At 33.1% G+C, this 20,583-nt stretch overlaps 1 protein-coding gene and 1 pseudogene across 1 annotated transcript; both read right to left on the bottom strand.

Annotated features, from left to right (window-relative positions):
- Window positions 1–242: 242 nt before the first annotated feature.
- Window positions 243–3,242, bottom strand: LOC7487467 (uncharacterized). Its single transcript, XM_052447783.1, has 5 exons — window positions 2,778–3,242; window positions 2,390–2,425; window positions 2,145–2,305; window positions 1,324–2,076; window positions 243–940 (listed from the first exon to the last, which is right to left on the bottom strand). Exons 1-5 carry the CDS (start codon window positions 2,992–2,994, stop codon window positions 629–631), a joined length of 1,479 nt encoding a protein of 492 aa, XP_052303743.1. The 5' UTR covers window positions 2,995–3,242; the 3' UTR covers window positions 243–628.
- A 7,292-nt stretch (window positions 3,243–10,534) lies between these two features.
- LOC7487466 (probable LRR receptor-like serine/threonine-protein kinase At3g47570) lies at window positions 10,535–14,109 on the bottom strand (annotated as a pseudogene).
- Between the last annotated feature and the right edge of the window lie 6,474 nt (window positions 14,110–20,583).

Raw genomic sequence — 20,583 nt, 5'->3', positions numbered from 1 at the left:
GTTGACTGCTTACTCTCGAGGTTACCTGCTGTTTTAATCTTCTTAGGAAGTGTTGGCCAATTGCTGTAACTTCAGAAAGTTGTGTTTTCCACCATCACATAAGGAACCACCATCAATTGGTGCGCAGGATAATTGTCTCATGGAACCCTAACTATAATTTCTATGATTGCACAGGGAATCAAGCTTTAAAGGTAAATCACCCTTCGAATATACTACCATCATCTGGGCTGCTGTGAAGAGTCAACTAAAACAATATGTAATTGTCATTGTTTGTGCTGGGAATAACAGACAGTACAGGAATATTAGCACTGCTTTCACACATTTCTTCAACCTGCAGCATTCAGGAGAAAATAACAGCGTCTTGCTTGCAAAACTACCATTGTTCTCATCTCCATGTCACACATGATAAAGAATAAGCTGTCACTATGTACATATTGCATTATAAAACAATAAAAGAACAAAACTTGAGCAATCTAGTGGAATAGATTACAGCAACATCATGGCTTAGTCACAATCGTCTATACACACGGCTGCAATTGTCTCGCTGCCCAGGCCACTTCAAAAATGTAGGGCAACTAGGTAGCACAGAATCAGGCATAGAATAAATTGTTTTTCTGCTTTCTTGATGCTACAGCAACCCTAAACTGGTTAGCAGCTTCTGTATCCAGTGCAGGTCATTTTGAACAACACAGTTTCTTACAAACTCTTGCTTCTTTTCTTCTTTGGCCCGTGGCTTATATACGAGTTCATGGCTGTGCTGCTCCTCATCATCGAGCCCTTTGATTGATTCTTCTCGATGTGGATTGTCATCAACATCACACTTTACTTCTTTCACCAGTGGTTTGTGTATGATCTCGTTGCCCTGCGGCTCCTCATCGTTGAACCCATCCATTGTTTCTCCTTGAAGTGGTTCATCACCGACTTCACGCTTCTCATCTAACTGAATATTATTAGGACTCGGTTAATAGAGGAGAAGAGAATAACGGGCAGAAATGCCATATACTTATAGACAAGGTCTTGCAGATCAGTAAATTACAGTTTGCAATAACCTTAACCTGCTTGTATAAGTGCCCGAGTAGTTCTAGAGAAGCAATGTGTTGTTTTTTCCTCGAGTATTCTTATTTGTGGATAATTTTTTACTTTCAAGAAGACACAAATTAATGCCAGATTATTCAGTGGAATGAGACCTCTGGAACTGGAGGAATCGGCTAATGGAAATGGAGAACAACTTTATTTCATTTAAAGTAAAATTGGTAGCAGAAACGAAAGGTAAGGATAATATCGAGAGAAACAAGATGTGCTATACATTAATCAGGCAGTTACCTCTGGCAAATTGTGATTCTTTTCACCAGCTCCAACAGAGGCATCAAAGGCATGGCATCTTTCTTCACTGTCAATAGCTGCTTCACTTGGTATCCCTGTTGCTGCAGACAAGCCAGTAACCAGAACAGCATCTCCTCCACAAGTAACCAGACTTCCTTGGACATCAGAGTTTGCTGAGTTTATGGCTGTTGGAGCATCATCATTTCTGACAACATCCTCTCTAACCACTGTACTCTTGCTTGATGTAGTTCTCTGTTCTTCCTCCTGGTGACTGGTTCTCTTTTCACTTAATACTGCATTGCTAACATTCACATCCACAGTAGAAGCCCCCTCTGAGTCACTGATGTTATCTGCTACAATAGCTAGAGGTTTCTCTTGCACAGGATAAATGTTATCAGCAACAATTGCTTTCTTGCAAGTCACTGGCGATGGTTTCTTTTCTGGGTTAGAACTCACATCCACGGTAACTGCTCCATTGCTCATATCAGAAACCACCTCTTCCTTTTGACAAGTCAAGTTCTCGGCAACAATCAGCGATTCTGGGTTGACAACAGGTTCCTCACTCCCATTAGCAGATGGTTCTTCCTCTGTTATCTTCTGCAATGCAGCATCTTCCCAATCTTCCCAAACTACGATGGTATTACTGGTTTCCCACGTTGGGAGAATTCGATCAGGACCCGGTTGCCAGAAAATCTTCTCAGCAATTCCTTTTAGTATGAACTTGAACTGGATGGATTTTCCAACTGGTATATCCTATATAAACAGTAGAGGCATCAGTAAAGTAACAACATTTAATAGATTGTTTAATAGTTTCTGCTTACCATCTCAACAGTCCAAAGATGCCCATCTGACCAGTTCAATGGTATTCCACTTTCAGGATCCCATAATCCCAACAAAGGATCATCTCCTACTATGGTAAATTGTTCTCCAAAGGAGCACTCCTTCCGTAGCTGGAATTTGACATGAACTGTCTTTGAATCATCTGCACTCAGAGATAAGCATGTCTTGTTGAGACCAAGGATTGAAGAAAAGATCTCAAGGTCTAAACAAGGAAAGAATTACTCACTTGTTTCTTGGTTTTGAGCATCTTCAGCCTCCAAGTCTACCTAAAGGAAGAAATTAAAACCAGTTCAGATCAAACACTGATTTCAAGTATACCTACAACAAGTCCTCACCCCATTAGCACCTTATAACGTCATCCATCAAATTTCCTTGGAGAGAAAAATAAACACAAGTAAAGGTTATAGAGATGTGTTTTAAGCATAATTTCTATATTCTTTGATATAATTCTTCTCAAGGACTCTGTTTTTCTCTTTTAAAAAATTCTCAAGAAAAAAAGAAAAAAGAAAAACCCTGAGTCAATGTATTCATGAGTATTTTTGGAGAATTAGAAAACCTGAAACTTGAATACTATCATATACACAGAGCAAGAGAGAAGTTACAGAAAAGATTACATGCCTGGGACTCAGGTGAGAAAGAAGAAGAAACACGAATTGGACAGATAGGCTTATGTTTCACACATAGCCAATGCAAGAAGCCAACACTATGAACAAGCTTCTTTGATGGCAAAATACTAACTTCATGTCTCAATTCTCTGAAAGAGAAAACGGGTCTGTTGTCTCCTTTTTTGTCAAGGATGACGTTTGAACAAGAACTTGTTAGGGTTTTCATCACTTGATAATAACAGCAGTCCAGTTGCTGCTGCAGGCTGCAGCCGCAGAGACCAGAGAAATAATGGTGGGGAGGATTTGCTTGTTTTGTTCTGTTCTTGTTGATTATGAAGTAATCTGATACAGGTGGTTATGGTGATAATGGTGGTGGGGCCTCTCGAGAGGATAAATGAATATGGAGGCCTGCCATGTGTGGGAGAGTTAAATCTGCCACCCACTCAACCTGAGAATCTAAGCCTCTCGAAATTGTTAGCATTTCGAAAAGGCCACCTAAGATAAATTATAGTTGTAGATTTTAAATTTCAGTCGGTGCTAGCTGCTTTCAACCGAAACCTTAATTTCAGACAATACTAATATTGTTAATTCAAATATATATTAAAAAAAGGGTTCAATATGGTCTCCTAAATCCTAATTTCCTTGGAGTGATGGAGGTATTGTAAGTTTCTTAGGGTTCTGTTTCTTTATATAATGCGGTGTGTAGCCATTGATATTTTATTTTAATTATATATTTGAAAATGTTTAGTTAATTAGAAAATATTATAATTTTATATAGATCTCATTAAAAATTCTTTTTTAAAACTTTAATTAAAAAAAACTATAATTTATATATATTTTTTAAATCTATTTTTTCAAACTGCAACTTTAAAAGCTACCTAACTATAATATAATATACAAGGAGAAGAGCAAGGCAAATCTCATTTACATGCATTTTTAATATGGATAGTGTAATTTTTACCTTTTATTTTAGTCATCAAACTTTTTTATTTGCAGTTTTATCCTCCTAAATTATATTAGCATGATTTTATATATTGAGATTTCTTTCAAAACTATAATTATCTCTTAGTTTTTTTTCTCTCTCAATGAAGATAGTCTCTAGAATCGAGAAGAACAAGTTGAATGGTTGAGAAGAAACGAAGAACCTACTAGAAGAAATTAATGGATTAGCAAATGGATGATGAATGCATGACTTAAAGGGGAGAGACTTACATGGACGACTATAATTGTTCCTTTCACTAGAGGCTGGCACGTGGATCGGGAGATTTCTCTCCAGCAACACGATATAGCACCATAAAAAAAGAGGATTAATATTTAAAGGATAACGACAATGTTTTGAAAAGAGAGAATGGGTCGAAATTCATAGCATTCCAGGATCACAACACTTCTTCATAAAATCTTCATTTAAAATTCAAATTGTTAAAATTTGCTAATAAAAATGAAGGGGAGGATTGACAATAAAGGCAGGGAAATGCATTGAAGCAAATCTCATCACTCAGGAGGCCCGAGCTACCTCGAATATGTTATTTTCGTAAGCTCTTAACTACACAAATGAATGTTAAAAGCAAAAAGCATATAATTGCAGTTGAAGAACTAAGGCTTTATATCAGCCTTTACACAGCAGGAATACAGAAAATTACAGAACCACTAAAGACATGGTCAATTGGTTACAAGAGAATCAAATCTAAACTGAGGTCCTAAAAATCAGGACATTATTAACCAAAACAGCAACATCTAAAAGACTAATCAAACTGAACTTAGTCAATAAAAGAACCCAACAAACTCTCCCTTAAACTAACCTGCAATTTGCAGTCAGTTTACATTTGGTGCCATGCAAACTCCAAGCAGTTCTCTTAATCTTATGAACCCCTCAAGTGTTAAAGGCTTAGTCATAATATCTGCCAACTGATCTTTGGAACCACAATACTCTAACTTAACAATTCCATCCATTGTTAAGTCACGAAGAAAATGAAATCTAACATCAATGTGCTTGCTTCTTCCATGCATAACATGATTTTTTGATAATTTAATAGTAAAGCTGTTATCATAGAATATATCAGTGCACTTACTTTGTTCAAGACCAAGCTTTTCAAGAATCCTACGCATCCATATACTTTGACATGCGCAAGAGGCAACAGCTATGAACTCAGCTTCATTAGTGGAAAGAGTGATTACTGGTTGTTTCTTTGAAGACCATGCTACAACACCTGAACTGAGCAAGAATGCGTATCCTGATGTGCTTTTTCGATCTTCACTATCTCCTGTGTAGTTGCTGTCCAAGTAGGCTACCAACTTCTCTTCTTCACCTCTTTTGTAAAAGATTCCCAACTCAGTAGTCCCTTTTATGTAACAAATAACTCTCTTTACAGCTTGTTGGTGTAACTCAGTTGGCCTTTCCATGAATTTGCTGATTAAACTTACCACAAAACCTAAGTCTGGTCTGGTGGCAGTCAAATACATGAGGCTGCCCACCATTTGCTTGTATGTCGTTGCACCAACACTTACCCCGCCTCCATCTTTTACAAGTTTGAAACCCGGTATAATTGGATTTTTGACAGGATTGCAGTTTCTCATGCCAAATCTTTCAAGCACCTCATTAGCATATTTCCTTTGATTGATGAAGATCCTTTCACTATTTTGCACAACTTCCACGCCAAGAAAATATTTCATTCTTCCAAGATCAGACATGTCAAACTCCTGTTTCATAGAGTTCTTGAACCTTTCAAACATTGCTATATTATTCCCTGTAAAAATAAGATCATCAATGTATAAACTTACAATAAGACATTTCCATTCCACTGTCTTTGTAAACAAGGTATGTTCACTCGAACATCTTTCAAAACCTTCTTTAATGAAATAGGACTCAAGTTTGTTGTACCAAGCTCGAGGAGCTTGCTTGAATCCGTATAGAGCTTTCTTGAGTCTATAAACCTTGTCTTCTGCTCCCTTTATTTCATAGCCTTATGGTTGCTCAATAAACACTGCCTCGTTCAGCTTCCCATGCAAGAATGCACTTTTCACATCGAGCTGATACACATCCCAACCTTTGCAAGAAGCAAGAGCTAGGATCATTCGAATGGTATCCCATCGAGCTACAGGTGCCAAAGACTTCGGTATAATCAATTCCAAATTTCTATGAGAATCCCTTTGTTACAAGCCTCGCTTTGAGTTTATCCACTTTCCCATTCTCATTTAGCTTGGTCTTAAAGACCCATTTTGCTCCAATTTGTTTGGCTCCAATTAGAAGTGTAGTCAGCTCCCAAGTTCCATTCTTGTCGATGGATTTGATTTCCAAATCCATTGCTTCTCTCCACTTCGGGCTTTTGGCAGCTTCTTCAAAGGATATTGGATCATTAGAGGCTATAAACAACATTAAATTAATTTCTTCATCTAAGTCAGATAACCCTTCACCACTTACACAATCTTGCAAGTAAGCTGGTGTCCTTCTAACTCTCCCTTGAATTGAACTAGAAACGTCTTTACTTGATGATGAACTTGAGCAGTAACACTGTCTTCAACCTGTTGCTCTTTTTTTGTAGCATTATCTTCAACCTGCTTGAAAGATTTGGCAATACGATGTAACACCATAAAAAAAGGGTTAATATTAAAAAGAGAATGAAAATGTTTTGAAAATAGAGAATGAGTCAAAATTCATATCAGTCCAGGATCACAACACTTCACCACAAAATCTTCATTTAAAATTCAAACTGTTAAAATTTACTAATAAACATGAAGGGGATGATTGGCAGTAGAGGTAGGAAAATGCTTTGAAACAAATCTCATCACCCAGAAGGCCCGAGCTACCTCCAATCTTGCTAGAAATTTAGATTAGGATTGTTCTTTCAATTGTTTATTTAAAGCTTTGTTCTTTTTAATTTTGTTCAAATTTATCTTTATTGTAATTTGAACATTGAAAATTCAATAAAAACCCACTGTTCTTGTTTTGATTCATTACACATTCTCTCGCATATAAAAAGTATCAAAGAATATTTTAATTATGAATTAAAAATCGATTTTGTGAAATAAAATTTTATATGTGGTTAAAAAAAGAAATTAGAAGAAGTAAGACCAAATTTAACCAAAAAAAGAAAACCCATTTGGATATTGGCATGGAAAACTTCAATTTGTTGTCTAAAGTTTCAATTTATCTATTATTTGGTCTTTTTTATTTTTGCATTTTATATTTCAATCCCAAACTTTATTTTTATACGTTTTAGCCCTCAATATTGAGATAAGAGAGAAAATCATCAAAAAAATATTAAGGAGATAGAAGGTTCTCGAATGATAATATTCTGGCCACCAAAAAGGTTAAGCTTCAATGAATTAGTCTTTTCAAGTAGAGTTTGATGGAGGTAATGTTGTCCCCTAATCTTGTTGAAAAAAAAAATAGATCGGTGCTTATATATTTTTGGATTCATTTAACTTTTGTTTTTTTAGAGAGATAAGAGGTTGTTTCGGGGTTGAAAATGTATTTAATAAGGGTTATATGATATTTTTTTTTGAGGATTTTTTTTTAATAAAAACAAATAAGTTTTCAGACTTTCAAAACTTGGAGCTAGTTTTTTGGTTAACATAGGTGACTGGAAAATAGCGGAAATGATGATAGGTTATTTGCCTTCATTTATAAACAAAAATGGAATAGAAGACGCTCCTTCAAAAGAAAAAAAAAATTCGTGCACAGGCTTGAGTTTTTGGATCCTTAGCTAGGTGCACATCCTTGTCCTATCAATGCTTTGCCTTTTTGTTTTTATTTTTTATATATATAAATTGATTAATTTTAATTAATACCCTCTATCTCATTTTTTTTACTTTGCATTTATTTTTTATTTAAATCTTAATTAATATGCTCTCTCTTATTTTTTTAAATTATTTATTCTATCTTTTTAAAATAGTAATTAATCTTTTTAATTGTTTTTTAATTTTATAATACTTCAAAGAGATTACTGTACCTTATTTTAAATTTTTGTTTCCTGTTATATTTGTATAAATAAATTATATTTATATCAAATATTTATAATAATAAAAATATTTTGTTCTTAGCAACCATAAGATAAAATAAATAAAAGGAAAAATTATATTGAAGATCCTATACTTTGATAATTTTCTCACTTTGTTTTTGTATTTAAAAAATTATACTTTACATCTCATAGTCTATAAGCTGTATAACATTTTATATCTGCACAAAAAAAATCAATAAAAAATTGAAATTATTCATAAAATTATCATTTTATTTTAATTAATAACTAAAAAACCCATGCTAATATAAAACAATAAAATTTCCACTCTCCCTCTATTTATCAAACATAAAATCCTAGCCACGACCCAAACCTAATAAAAATTTGGACATCTATTTGTTCATCTTAATTTTTTTTTTAAATATAATCCTTTTTTTCGTTGTCGGCAGGTCTTTCGACCATATTTTTGCAGTAGAGAATGCATTCTCTCTCCCCGAGCCCTCCGCTAAACAACAACGAAATAATGCCTCTCTCCCCGTTCCAGATATCATGCTTTGGGCACAAGATTAGAGGCTCAAACATCAAGGTCGCCGTGTATGAAAGCGTCGAAAGAATCCTGATAGCCGCCTCCTCTCCATTACAATCCAAAATGAGCGTCATAACTTAATTTTTATTAAAGAAAAAGAATTCTTCATGATTTAATTGAACTTTCTTTTCAAAAATGGAAAAAGAAGAAAAGAAATGATTAACCAACAAGTTCCAAATTATTGATTGGTAGACTTTGTAAGATGCTTTCTTCAAGTATTTACCGAAAGGTATCTCGAATGCGTTGTGACATTGTCACTTACTCAACAAGCCTACCCTACCTCTTCTGGGTCGAGACAGTCAGCAACTGGGCTCCTTCATCATGATGGAATAGCGACCTCCAAACCATTGAATCAGCATCATAAAGAAAATCCTTCTTTTCAGAATAAAGGGGCTGGTAAAGGATAACATCAAACTAGACAGAATGACCTATCTCCGAGAGAAAGGCTTCGAGGTTCTCTTTCCTTGGTTTGACTAAACCGGCACTCGAACACTGGGCATGCAGGAAGAAAGGGGCTTTTTTCACTCTGATAGGACCAACATCTTCGACGAAATAGGAAGATAGCACCACGCCATAATGGCAGACAAGGGTGAATCCTAACTGTGTTTTTGGTTTTTGTTTTTTGAAATACATCAACATAATATATATTTTTTAAATTTATTTTTAATTTTAACATAAAAAATAATTTAAAAACTTAAAAAAATAATAATTTAAAATTTAAAAAAATATTTTAAAATATTTAAAAGGACGGTAGCATCACAATGCCAAATAAGACATTCTTAGATAGTGTTTAATATTGTATTATAGGTTACTTTTTTACTTTTTTCTTTGAAAAATATTAAAATAATATTTTTTATATATTTTAAAATTTATTTTTAACATTATTATATCAAATCGATCTAAATACATACATAAAATAATTTTTAAAAAAAATATTTAAACGAAATTAAAAAACGTGGTTAAGCCACACAAACAAACTGTTAACTTAGTAGAGTAGTGCCATAACCATATATCTCCTCATGGGATTTTAAAAAACTCTAAAAAAAATTTGACTTTCAGAACTATGAAGGAAAAGTAAAAAAAATCAAATAATAAGTGGCATGATGTAATTTTCATTAAATAAAAACATATAAAATAAAAAAATATTCAATATTCAATATTTACATGTGCATCTATCTCTTGTTTTTATTAACAAGATTTCTGGTTCTAGTATTTAATTGACATTAATATTTTTTTATTTACGAGTTTATATTTTTTTTATTTTTCAATTAAACACAAATAATATTATTTTGTTTTTTCAATTAAAAAAAATCATGATAAGAAAAACACATATTAATGCATTACCTTCTTTTCTTGTATTATAAATTAATTTGAAATCTAACTCCTAGCGTACACGGACATGACTAGTTAAATATCCAAAGATTGGGTTAGTTGTTAATGTGGTATGCTTATTTATTTTTTGAGTTTAAATTTAAAAAACGAGCTTGTTTATGAGTAAATTCTAGCCAATAAGCCAAAATATTGATTCAAATCCATCCTACGATGAGCCTCGAGCTTTAGAACCCTTCAAGTTTATTATTTTAGCACCTCGTAATGGCCCTCCAAGTTTTGTAAAAATCATATTTAAGTTTGTTACAAAACTATCATTGCAAAACAAGTCAATAATAAATTCCAACTGTTAAAATTTGTCCAAAACCCTCCCATTTTGATTACAAGACTAAACATTGATAAATCATTAATTGAATCCATCAAAAACCTAGCAAAATCTTATAAATACCTTGGAAAATAAAAACCAAAAAAACAAAAAAAAAAAAAAAAGGAGAAGAAGAGAAGAGAGAAAATGCTGAGAAAAATAGTTGTGAAGGTTCACTAGCCTAGCACAAGTGTTTTTTAGCTTTGAAAGGTTTGAAATTTGTGGAGGTTTAGTTTTGCAAAAGAGAGCAAAAAAGCAACAACCACTGTTTTGAAGCTTCAAAGGTATAAACCTTCTCTAAATTAGTAGATGATGTCTATCAGACACAACTCTAGCTTTTCATTTTATATTTCAATAATGTTTTGAACTTGTTTTGGTGATACATTGTATTTAGCTTGTATCTTGATTAATGCATGAAAAATATTGTTTTTTCTTATTTAATCCTATTTTGAGTTGGTACTTTGAGTTGGTTGTTAGTATTTACTGGATGTTTAGAAAATGTTTTGATATTTGTTTTGCTAAAATGGAATAGTTTGTGGAATCTGGCAAATATGGCATTAGGTTTTTTTTATTTAAGGTTTGCTAACACATGTTCTTGGTTATACGGTAGAAATATAATGACAACATGAGAGTTTTTTACCTCGTAATAACTAAGCTGACAGTCCAGCCTAAGCTACGAGTTCACACTATGTTCATTTAAAATATAAAGCAACATTCTTACCTAACCTGTTAATAGATCTAAAGAATGAATCTCTGATTACTTGCAATTTATTCACAACTATGTTCATCGCCATCCGTTTCCCAGGTGATTTGTTAGAGCATGAGAGTCCGATTTCCATAAGAGACACCAGGCATTCCTCAATGTTGCTTGTCCTGTTGACTTGAAAATCATTATTGTGGATTATTGCTCTTTCTTCTATGCCATGTTCATTTACCTCATTCTCATTAATCTCTTCTTCAGCTAGCATCGATGGGTCAATGATAGCCATGACATTGCCAGGGAAAGCCATATCAGCAAACTTGTGAATATTTAGATCACCTTCGAACATGTCATCGGTAGGTCTTTTTCCTGTGAACATCTCTAGCAGTAGTATTCCATAGCTGTAAATATCTCCAAGTACAGAAACTTCGCTTCTCATCCCATACTCTGCAAGTGGCAGTATACTATCATTTTGAGAGATTCATATGCCATTCTAATTTAGACACTAAGATAAACAAAGCAGATGAACTGTAATGTACAAAAGAATGTTTCACAGATTTTAGCAAGTTTTTTGACGGATACAAAACTTTTCAGCAGAGAGTTGTGCAAAAGTAGTTGCGATTTAGGGATAAAATTAGCAATCATGAGTTCAAGATGATTCGTCAGATTAAGACCCATACCTGGAGGGATGTAGCCAATTGAACCCTTTAAAGCTACAGAAATTGATTGATTTATAGAGGGATTCTTGGATGCTTCAGAAAGGAATTTAGCTAATTCAAAGTCACCAACGTGGGCTGTCATATCGTCATCAAGGAGCACGTTGCTTGGCTTTAAATCACAATGAACGATTGTGGTTTCACAATGGTGATGGAGATAATCCAATGCAGAAGCAACATCGATGGCAATATTCAGTCTTTGAGTAAAGCTCAATTTCTTAGTTCGATATTGCTGCTCAGTTGTTGGATGTAGCCACTGGTCTAGATTGCCATTAGACATGAACTCAAAAACAAGACCTTTGAAATCATTACCTTGATGATCAACGGTCGAGCAAGCAGTGATGATCTTCAGGAGATTACGATGCCTTATGCTTCTTAAAGCATTACATTCATCAATGAAACTTTTTGAAGCACCTTTCTGAAGAAGGTTCATAATCTTAATCGCAACAATTGTTCCCTCACCAGAAAGAATTCCTTTGTATACAGATCCAAAACTTCCAGAACCAATCAAGTTTTCAGCAGCGAATCCATTGGTTGATTTTATGAGTTCCGAGTATGAAATACCTACTTGCTGCTCCTCAGGGGTAGGTGTGTTGGAATTCCTTGGTAACTTTCTTCTGATACAAAAAATTGACAGAGAGCACAATAGAACAGAAATGAATACTGCTGCAATTGTTGCTGGTATTACTACCTTGAAGGAAAGAGGTTCTCTGGGGTTTTTCCTGGAGCATGGAGGTAAATGCAATTCTGGGATACCACCACAGAGCTTATCATTTCCAACTACTGAGAAGGCACTTGCATTTGCTAATATACCATCTCTTGACACTTCGCCCTCTAAATTATTATGAGAAAGATTGAGATGCCTGAGAACTGAAAACCCGCCAAGAAATTCAGGGACCCTCCCAGTTAAATTATTTTCTGACAGATCTAGTTCTTCCAAACCTCTCAAAGTTTCCAAAGATTCTGGAATCGGCCCTTCAAACTTGTTCCCCTCTAAATGAAGGCGTTCTAAACTGATACAACTGCCGAGTGTACTAGGAATTGTACCTGACAATTTGTTTCCTGATATGTCCAGCTCCACAAGATTGTGTAGGTTACCTACTTTTAATGATAGGGAACCAGTCAAGGAATTATTAGACATAACCAAAGAAATTGAGAGAGATGAAAGACCAAGAACCTCTTCGGGTATGGTTCCGTTCAGATTGTTGCTCGAAAGATTCAGATTTTGCAGACTTTTGCAGTTTCCGAGACTTGAAGGTATGTTTCCTTCGAATCTGTTTTCCTCCAAGAAAAGCCTAGTCAATCTGGTCAAGTTACCAAGGGCTGATAGGATTGATCCAGAGAATCTGTTGACATGCAAATGCAAACCCTCTAATTTCTTCTGCTTCCCGATAAGATCAGGAACACTGCCAGTCAGGTAGTTACCTTCCAATCCCAGGAGGTTCAAGTTAACTAGGTTCTCAATCTCTGCAGGGATGTTTCCATGGATCAAATTCTGTCCTAAAGTTAAAATTTTTAACTGGGTTGAAAGGTTCCCTATGGAGTTATGCAATTCTCCTCCGAAATTATTTTCTGAAAGACCTAACACCTCTAGGCTGGTGCAGTTGGCCAAAGAACTAAGAAAATTCAAACCATCCACTTCCCCGTTTCCTAGGTTGTTTAGATCAAAATTGAGTCTAACCAAACTTTTCAAGCTTCCTAGATTTTTGGGAATAGTTCCAGTGAGACCATTTATAGAAAAATCAAGAATCTGAAGTCTAGAAGCATTGGACAGTGATACAGGTATGGGTCCTGTAAAATAGTTAACACCCCCAGCAAATATTTCCAAGGCAGGAAGAGTCACACCTACATTAATTGGGGGGTAACTGCCCGTGCAGCTGGTTTTGAGCAACAGAGAAGTAGTATATAGAAGAAATATTAAAAATTGAAGTTGGAATCGTACCAGACAAATAATTGCCATAAACTTGAAAATAACCCAATCCAGTTAGCTGGCCAAGTTCATTTGGTATGCTTCCTCGTAGATTATTCAGTGGAAGTGACAGAGAAGAGAGAGAAGAAAAGTTCCCTATCCAAGATGGGATGCTTCCTGTAAAGTTATTACCTCCAAAATGCAAGAAGACCAACTTTGTCAATGAACTAAGCTGGTGTGGAATCTCCCCAGTAAACTTGTTGACAGCAACACTAAATACAGTAAGTTCTGTGCAGTAAGTGAGATTAGCAGGAATCTTCCCACCCAAGGAATTGAAGGTGACGTTGATATGCTGCAAGCGCGATAGACGACCCAGCTCTTCAGGAAGTTCACCATGGAAGCTGTTGTTTCGCAGGTTGATGCCTGTCAGATATGTAAGATTTCCTACAGAAGGCGGTATAGAGCCAACCAAACCCTGAGACTCCAGGTTCAAAGTTACAACTCTTCCATTAGATGAACTGCATTAAACACCAACCCAATTGCAGAAATGGATTGAATCATTCCATGAACTCATGATTTTGTGTGGATCTTGAGTTATCAGTCTCCTGAAGTCTAGTAAAGCAAGTCGATCGGACACATTTGAAAAAGTAGCTGCTATAGCAGTTTCCGAGCTGAAGCTCATGCATAAAAGGAGAATTCCATGGAAAAGATTACACAAAGCCATCTTGGAATTCAAGCAAGAATGCTTCATGTTGACGCAAACGCAGAGGCAAAAAAAAATCTAATGCCCCTTAATGTGAAAGTTCGAAAACAAAATTAAATAGTGTGGTCCAGAGTTTTCATTAAAAGTTTTAAATGATATTAAAATTAAAAGAAACTTTAAAGGGCATGGCCATTTCAATGTACTAATAAACATAGATCACAATGGATTACTATATTAAAATAATTATTCTCCCCTCTACTCATAAAAAATAGTCTTGGTTTGAGGGGTCGGATCATCTTTGCATAGGGATTTAATGATTATTGTTATTTTTTGCTGGTTAGATTAGGATTTTCAAACAAAAAATAAATAGTGCAAATACTATAATATCCTTAAAAGAAATTCAAAAAATAACTTTCATTGAAGGGTTAATTTGGTTAGTTTGTATTTGGTTGCACAATGTAATTACTACCAAACCGTTATAGACAATTTTTTAGACTACCATGGAAGGGTTTTTTCTTAAATTGATTTTAATATACAATTTAATTACTTCTAAGCCTTTATGAACAAAATTTTATATGCTACCATCTAAGGGCTTTCCGAACGTTTTCTCCTCATTTTTACGAATGAAGGTTAGTTTGGTTTGTTTAGATGTATAAAATTAATAAAAATAAAATTGCAAGGCATCTTGAGAGAATGTGCTTGCATGTGGGGGAGTAGCCATCACATTCAAGCGGCGTATGAAACATTCTTTAGTGGCCAAAAATGCTAGATCACCATGTCACCGGATTCGATGAGCGGCGATGCTTCCATTGGGCGGGCTTGTGTATGGTGGTTCTCGATGATTTGACAGCAATCAGGTTTTTTCTTCACCCCTCTTTTCTCTCTCATGGCATTGAGATGCTCGCTTGCCAAACAAAAAAAAATGTTCTTTCATTTTATTTTATTTTCAATTATAGTCCTCATTTTTTTTATTAATCTTTGATTGTTTTGGATTTTTTTTTATTAATTTTTATTTTCAATTTCATCCTTTTAGATTAGGTTGTTTTTTTATATATATATTAGATTTGTCTCTTATTTTTTTAATTACTACTTTTTTTTAATATAACAAAGAAAATGATGTCTTCAGCTGGAATGCATGCACCAAGTCTAAAAGCTTTTGAAAATAAATCAAATCGTAATAGAGTTGCATGCCCAAGGACATTCCAGCATGTTGGCAGTATAAGTGTAAATTTGTTCCTAAGGGTTCCATAGCATTTTGACCTCGAAACATGAAAGTTGTATCTATTTCTTAGGGTTCCATAATATTTTGAGTCATCTCAATCGGAGTTCGGATGAGAGAGTTATGCCTAAATTACTAAGTTGTGTTGAAATTATCTAAAATTATCAAATTAGTTTTGTTTTGCCTTTAACATCTTCATTTGGATCCTAAATCAAAATATAAAAATAATGAGTATATTTAGACATTAAATAAGTATAAAATATTAAATATTAAGGGAGAAAAATATAACATTTTGTATCTTCATCAACAAAGAAAGTAAATAACTTTCAATGCAAAACTATGTGATTTCAGACTATTTTCACCCTCATCTTCATCACTTTTATTTTAAAAAATCATTAGCAAATGATAGCTCAAAACTCTCCTTACTCTTCCTCTCATTCTGCTTTTACAACTAAAGCTCCTTCTATGAAAATACAAACATATCAATCTTCACTAACATCAATATTAAAAACCCTAAAAATAAATAAATAACATAATAATAAATCTTACTCGCTCTAGCTTTTATATTCGGTATGAATATTAACCCTCTGAATATAACAATGACATTGACTAAGCATCTTATCATTTTCACTAACATTAAAAAAAAAAGTGAACTTCATTACCTTCTCATGGATTAAATGTTAGCTACGAATTAGTCAATAAACTCTTTCAATTATATTATCTTCCTATAAAAATATAAAAAGAGAGAGAAACAAACATAAATATAACATGAAATTTATATCAATGATGATCAACAATGAATTCATAATAAAAATTAAACAGTTAGAAAAATTAAAAAGAAAAAGAAACAACTGATATTCTAGTTTCTTTGTTTTAGAGTTGGGAACACACATATTTACTATGGCAATTAACATGTCATAACTTTGTAAGAACTTAGTGAATGCACCTATTTGTTTCTCCTTTTTTCAATGCTTCTCATCTTAATCTTTTTTTACAGCATTGTAATTTAAAAGAAAAAAAACAGTGATCCACTACAAGATTTAACAGTTTTACCGATGAAATTTTTCAGTCGGCGTAAGACACATATTCCACTGGTAATTAATTTACCGACGACATCACCGACGGAAATGCTCCGTCGGTGAATCTTTTATCGGTAATTTTTTGTCCGTCGGTAATAAAAAAATAAAATTACCCGCTTCATTTCGTCGGTATATCCCTCGGTAATAATAATTTTTTATTACCAACGGATTTACCGACGGAATTACCGACAGAAATTCCATCGGTAATTATTTAAATTTTTTTTTTAAAAAAACTCATTTTATAAAATTATAAAATAATTAAATTAACATAAATCAACACTGTATAATATATACTCAAAATGCTTGGAAAAAACAATAAGAAAATCAACTCATATAAATTTACAACAAATAAATAAAACAAAAAAATAAATTCAACTAAAAAAATTCATATGAAAAAAATGAAGTTGCAATTGCTAAAAATTTAAAAATCCTATAAATAAATCAACTAAAAATTGATCTCATATGAAAAAATAAATCTCACAACAACATTTATACAATTATTAAGAACAAAAACAATAAAAATAAAATAAGAAACAAATATAGTGAAAAAAATCATGAAAAAAGAAGAAAAATCTTACCTTAATGTAGTTGCAAGTGAAGCTAAGGAGAGAAAAAAAAATTCGTAAAACATATTAATTCAAAAAAAAGTAAGATGATAAAAGAAGAAAGAAGAAGAAGACATACCAGAACATGGAGGAAAAGAGAAGAAGATGAGGAGAGAAAAGAAGAGAAAGAAATAGATATTGATGTTTTTTACATATAGTGAAGAAGAAGAAGAAGAAGAAGAAGAAGAAATGAGTCTGTCTCTTGTTAAATAAGGGGATTCAAGCTTTTTATTGGGGCGCGTTAGCGACGGATTTACCGACGGATAATTGAATATTAATATTTTTTAATTATTTCTTCGGTAATATGTAATTTAAATTTTCAATTTCGTAAAAAGTTTTCAGAAACCGCCTACAATTACCGATGATTTTTCAATCCGTCGGTGATTCCGTCTGTAATATTTAAATGAAAATTTTAAATCAATTGAATTTTTTCAGAAAACCGCTAAATAACACCGATGACTTTTCAATCCGTCGGTGATTTTATCCGTAAAGAACAACAATTAAGAGTGCAATTGGAAAGTGAACAGTTTTAGAGCTCTCTGGAAAATACCGACGGAAAATTCCGTCGGTGATTCCCTTTGTAATTGACATGATGAACAGTGTTCAAAGTTTACCAATGGATTTACCGACGGATTTTACCGACGGAATAAGTTCCATCGGTAATTTTGTTGGTAAAAATGACACATCATCATTTTTTTTTGCTTTGTTTTAATTTTATTTCTCACTGTAATTCCCTCGTTATATACCGATGGAATATTTCTGTCGGTAAAATCCCTCGGAAATTTACCGACGAAAATATTCCCTCGGTATTTCCGTTTGTATTTATCGATTTTCTGGTAGTGATCATAACATATAGAATTAAGAAAATAAAGAAAGCAATCCTGAAGAGTGTAACTCAACTGGTCAGGCCCTAAGTTTGCTCCCTGAATATTACGAGTTCGAGTCTCACAAACTTCAGGGCCACTAGAGGCTTACATGGTGGTTAACTTCAGGGCCCGTCGGATTAGTCGAGGTGCGCACAAGCTAGCCCGGACACCCACGTTAATAATAATAATAAAAAAATCTTGTTTACCTTGTGTTATTGCTTACAGACCGAGGAAGATGAACACTGTAGCCAATTTAGAATCTCATAATCCAAACTTATGCATGTTGACTTAAAACAAATTCACAAAAATTAATCTAAAGTACTATGATGCAAGCAAAAAACAATAAAGATAGATAGAAAGTCACACTTTTTGTGATCAGATAAGTAAAATCAATAAAAAAAATTATAAAAGTTGCACCATCATCAAGAGATTTTTATAGAGGATTTGATAATATCATGAAATCATTGATACAATAAAATCAAAATAATACATGAATATGAACTTAACACAGAATTGAAGGTCTTTTAACTAAAACTTGCTAACGTCGGGCCTAAAAACACAAATAGAGAGAATTGAGTACCTCATGATGGTTTGAAAACATGTTTTTAGAACAACAATACATAGACAAAGGTTAGAAAGTCAAATAAAAACCATCACCCTAAATTGATCGGTAAATTATCATGAAAAGAAGGAAAAATATTTATAAAAAGTATGAACACCATGTTTGTTTTACTATGCTTATGGGTGGTGGTCCTTCCTCTAAAAGCCATGGTCTTGGTAGTGCATTTCCCGTTACCACTGGACTCTTTTATCTCTTTTATGACTTATTTTATGGGAAAAAGGAAATAAAATACGGTGAAGATAAAAGGCATATATATGCTCATGAGAAAATGCTATTGAATTATCATCGTCATTCATCGTCACACCCATTAATTAGTGTGGCTCTCTTGTTATAGCTTCTTCCATTTTTTATGGTCTGGCATTGAACCATAAGCCCTAAAAGCTTAACAATATAAATTAGTCATAAGAGAGAATGGAGCAAAAAGGGATCCTGTAAACCCTAGAAATCTAACAATCACAAAAAAAAAAAAAAAAAAAAGAGAGAGAGAAAGGGAGGAGCAGGGAAGGGGGCGTGAAATGAAAGAAAGGAGAATGTGGGAATATGTGTGCTAGGAAAAAAAGTTGGATGAGCAAGACAAAAAAAATAAATCCAAAACACCTTCCTAAAACAACTCAGTTGTCTACGATAACGAAAAATAAAAATATAATTATACTATTAAAATCTACAGTTCCATAAATTCGTGTTCACAGTGAATCTCTAATCTTCTTTAGTTTTTTTTTCTTAACACAAATATGTAAGGAAGTACTTGTGTCAGTGCGCATAAAAGAATGGTGAGTGTGTACCGAAGACATTTGTCTAAGTGCAAGAGAGAAATATTTGAGTGGTGGGGTAATAATTGTGATTTAAAATATATTTTATTTAGAAATATATTAAAATATTTTTTTTATTTTTTAAAAATTATTTTTCATATTAATATATTAAAACGATTTAAAAATATAAGAAAATAATTTTTAAATAAAAAATAATTTAAAAAAATATATATATAATTTCAACTGTATTCTCGTCTACTATATTAACTAAATGAGTGAATCAATTTTAGTGAGCGATAGAGATGTTAGTTGAGGTGTGTCCTTGTATAAATAAAAGTGTACGCGGGAAGAGAGACAGAGTTTATGGCCTGGCTCGTTCGGCCACAGCCTGGATGAGGATTTTTAGTCCGTTAGCTCAGCCCACGAAGGCCACTATTTGGACAACGCTCAGGCTTTTAATTCTTTGGACGGTCCACTTATTGTATATAGGAAAATAAAAAAAAAATCTAGTATAAAAAAATATTTAGTTACACTAATATTTTTGAATAAGTAAGAATAATTTAAAACTATGTAACTAAGAGAGATTGTACACATTATCATAGCGTCTACTTAGAAAACAAATCAAACGACATATCATAAATAGAATATCTAATACTTATATTTAATCAATTAATTTAATTTAATTACAAAACAAGATTATTTTTATTAAAAAAATAAATTCAATATAGACAAAAAAATCCCAAGATAACCCGTGTTATTTTTAAAATCACTGAAAAATCTCATAGAAAGTGAAAAAAAAAAATCAAGACCAATCTCCAATTAAAATAAACACCGAATGAAAAAATGAGTTTGGATCAACCTGCTGTGTCGATCTAAGTAATTGAAAGAGACCGCTTGTGTTGTCAAAGCAGTGATCCAGAAAGCAAACCAAACAAAATACTATGAAGTAAGCATTTAATGCTTATATTCGATCAATTAATTTAATTTAATTAAAAAAATCATTTTAAAAAATAAATCTAATTGAGACTGATAAAACACTTGTGATAACTAATGTTATTTTTAAAATTATTGAAAATTCAACCAAAAAAAAATGGCTCAATCTTCAACAAATAAACACCGAAAGACAAAGGGCATGAATATACTCGCCGAGTTGGTCTAAATTTTTAAACAATGGGTCATGTGATCTTTATATAAGAATGAGCTTAAAAATATGATGAAATTGAAAAAAAAATGACCTTAAAAAAAATAAACTCAGGTGAACCTTTTAGATTTAGGTTAATCTCTTAAATCCGTAATTTGTTAAATCACATACCTGAATTTAATCAAGAAACTCAACACTCAACCAATTTAATAATGAGGGATGAATTAAAAAAAATATATCAATTTTAAAATATTTTCAAGACAAAAAAATAG

The sequence above is a fragment of the Populus trichocarpa genome, chromosome 16 (assembly GCF_000002775.5).
Source record: "Populus trichocarpa isolate Nisqually-1 chromosome 16, P.trichocarpa_v4.1, whole genome shotgun sequence".
NCBI classification, from domain to species: Eukaryota; Viridiplantae; Streptophyta; class Magnoliopsida; order Malpighiales; family Salicaceae; genus Populus; species Populus trichocarpa.
The sequence above is the reverse complement of the archived record's forward strand: the minus strand, read 5'-3'. Positions and strand labels throughout refer to the sequence as shown.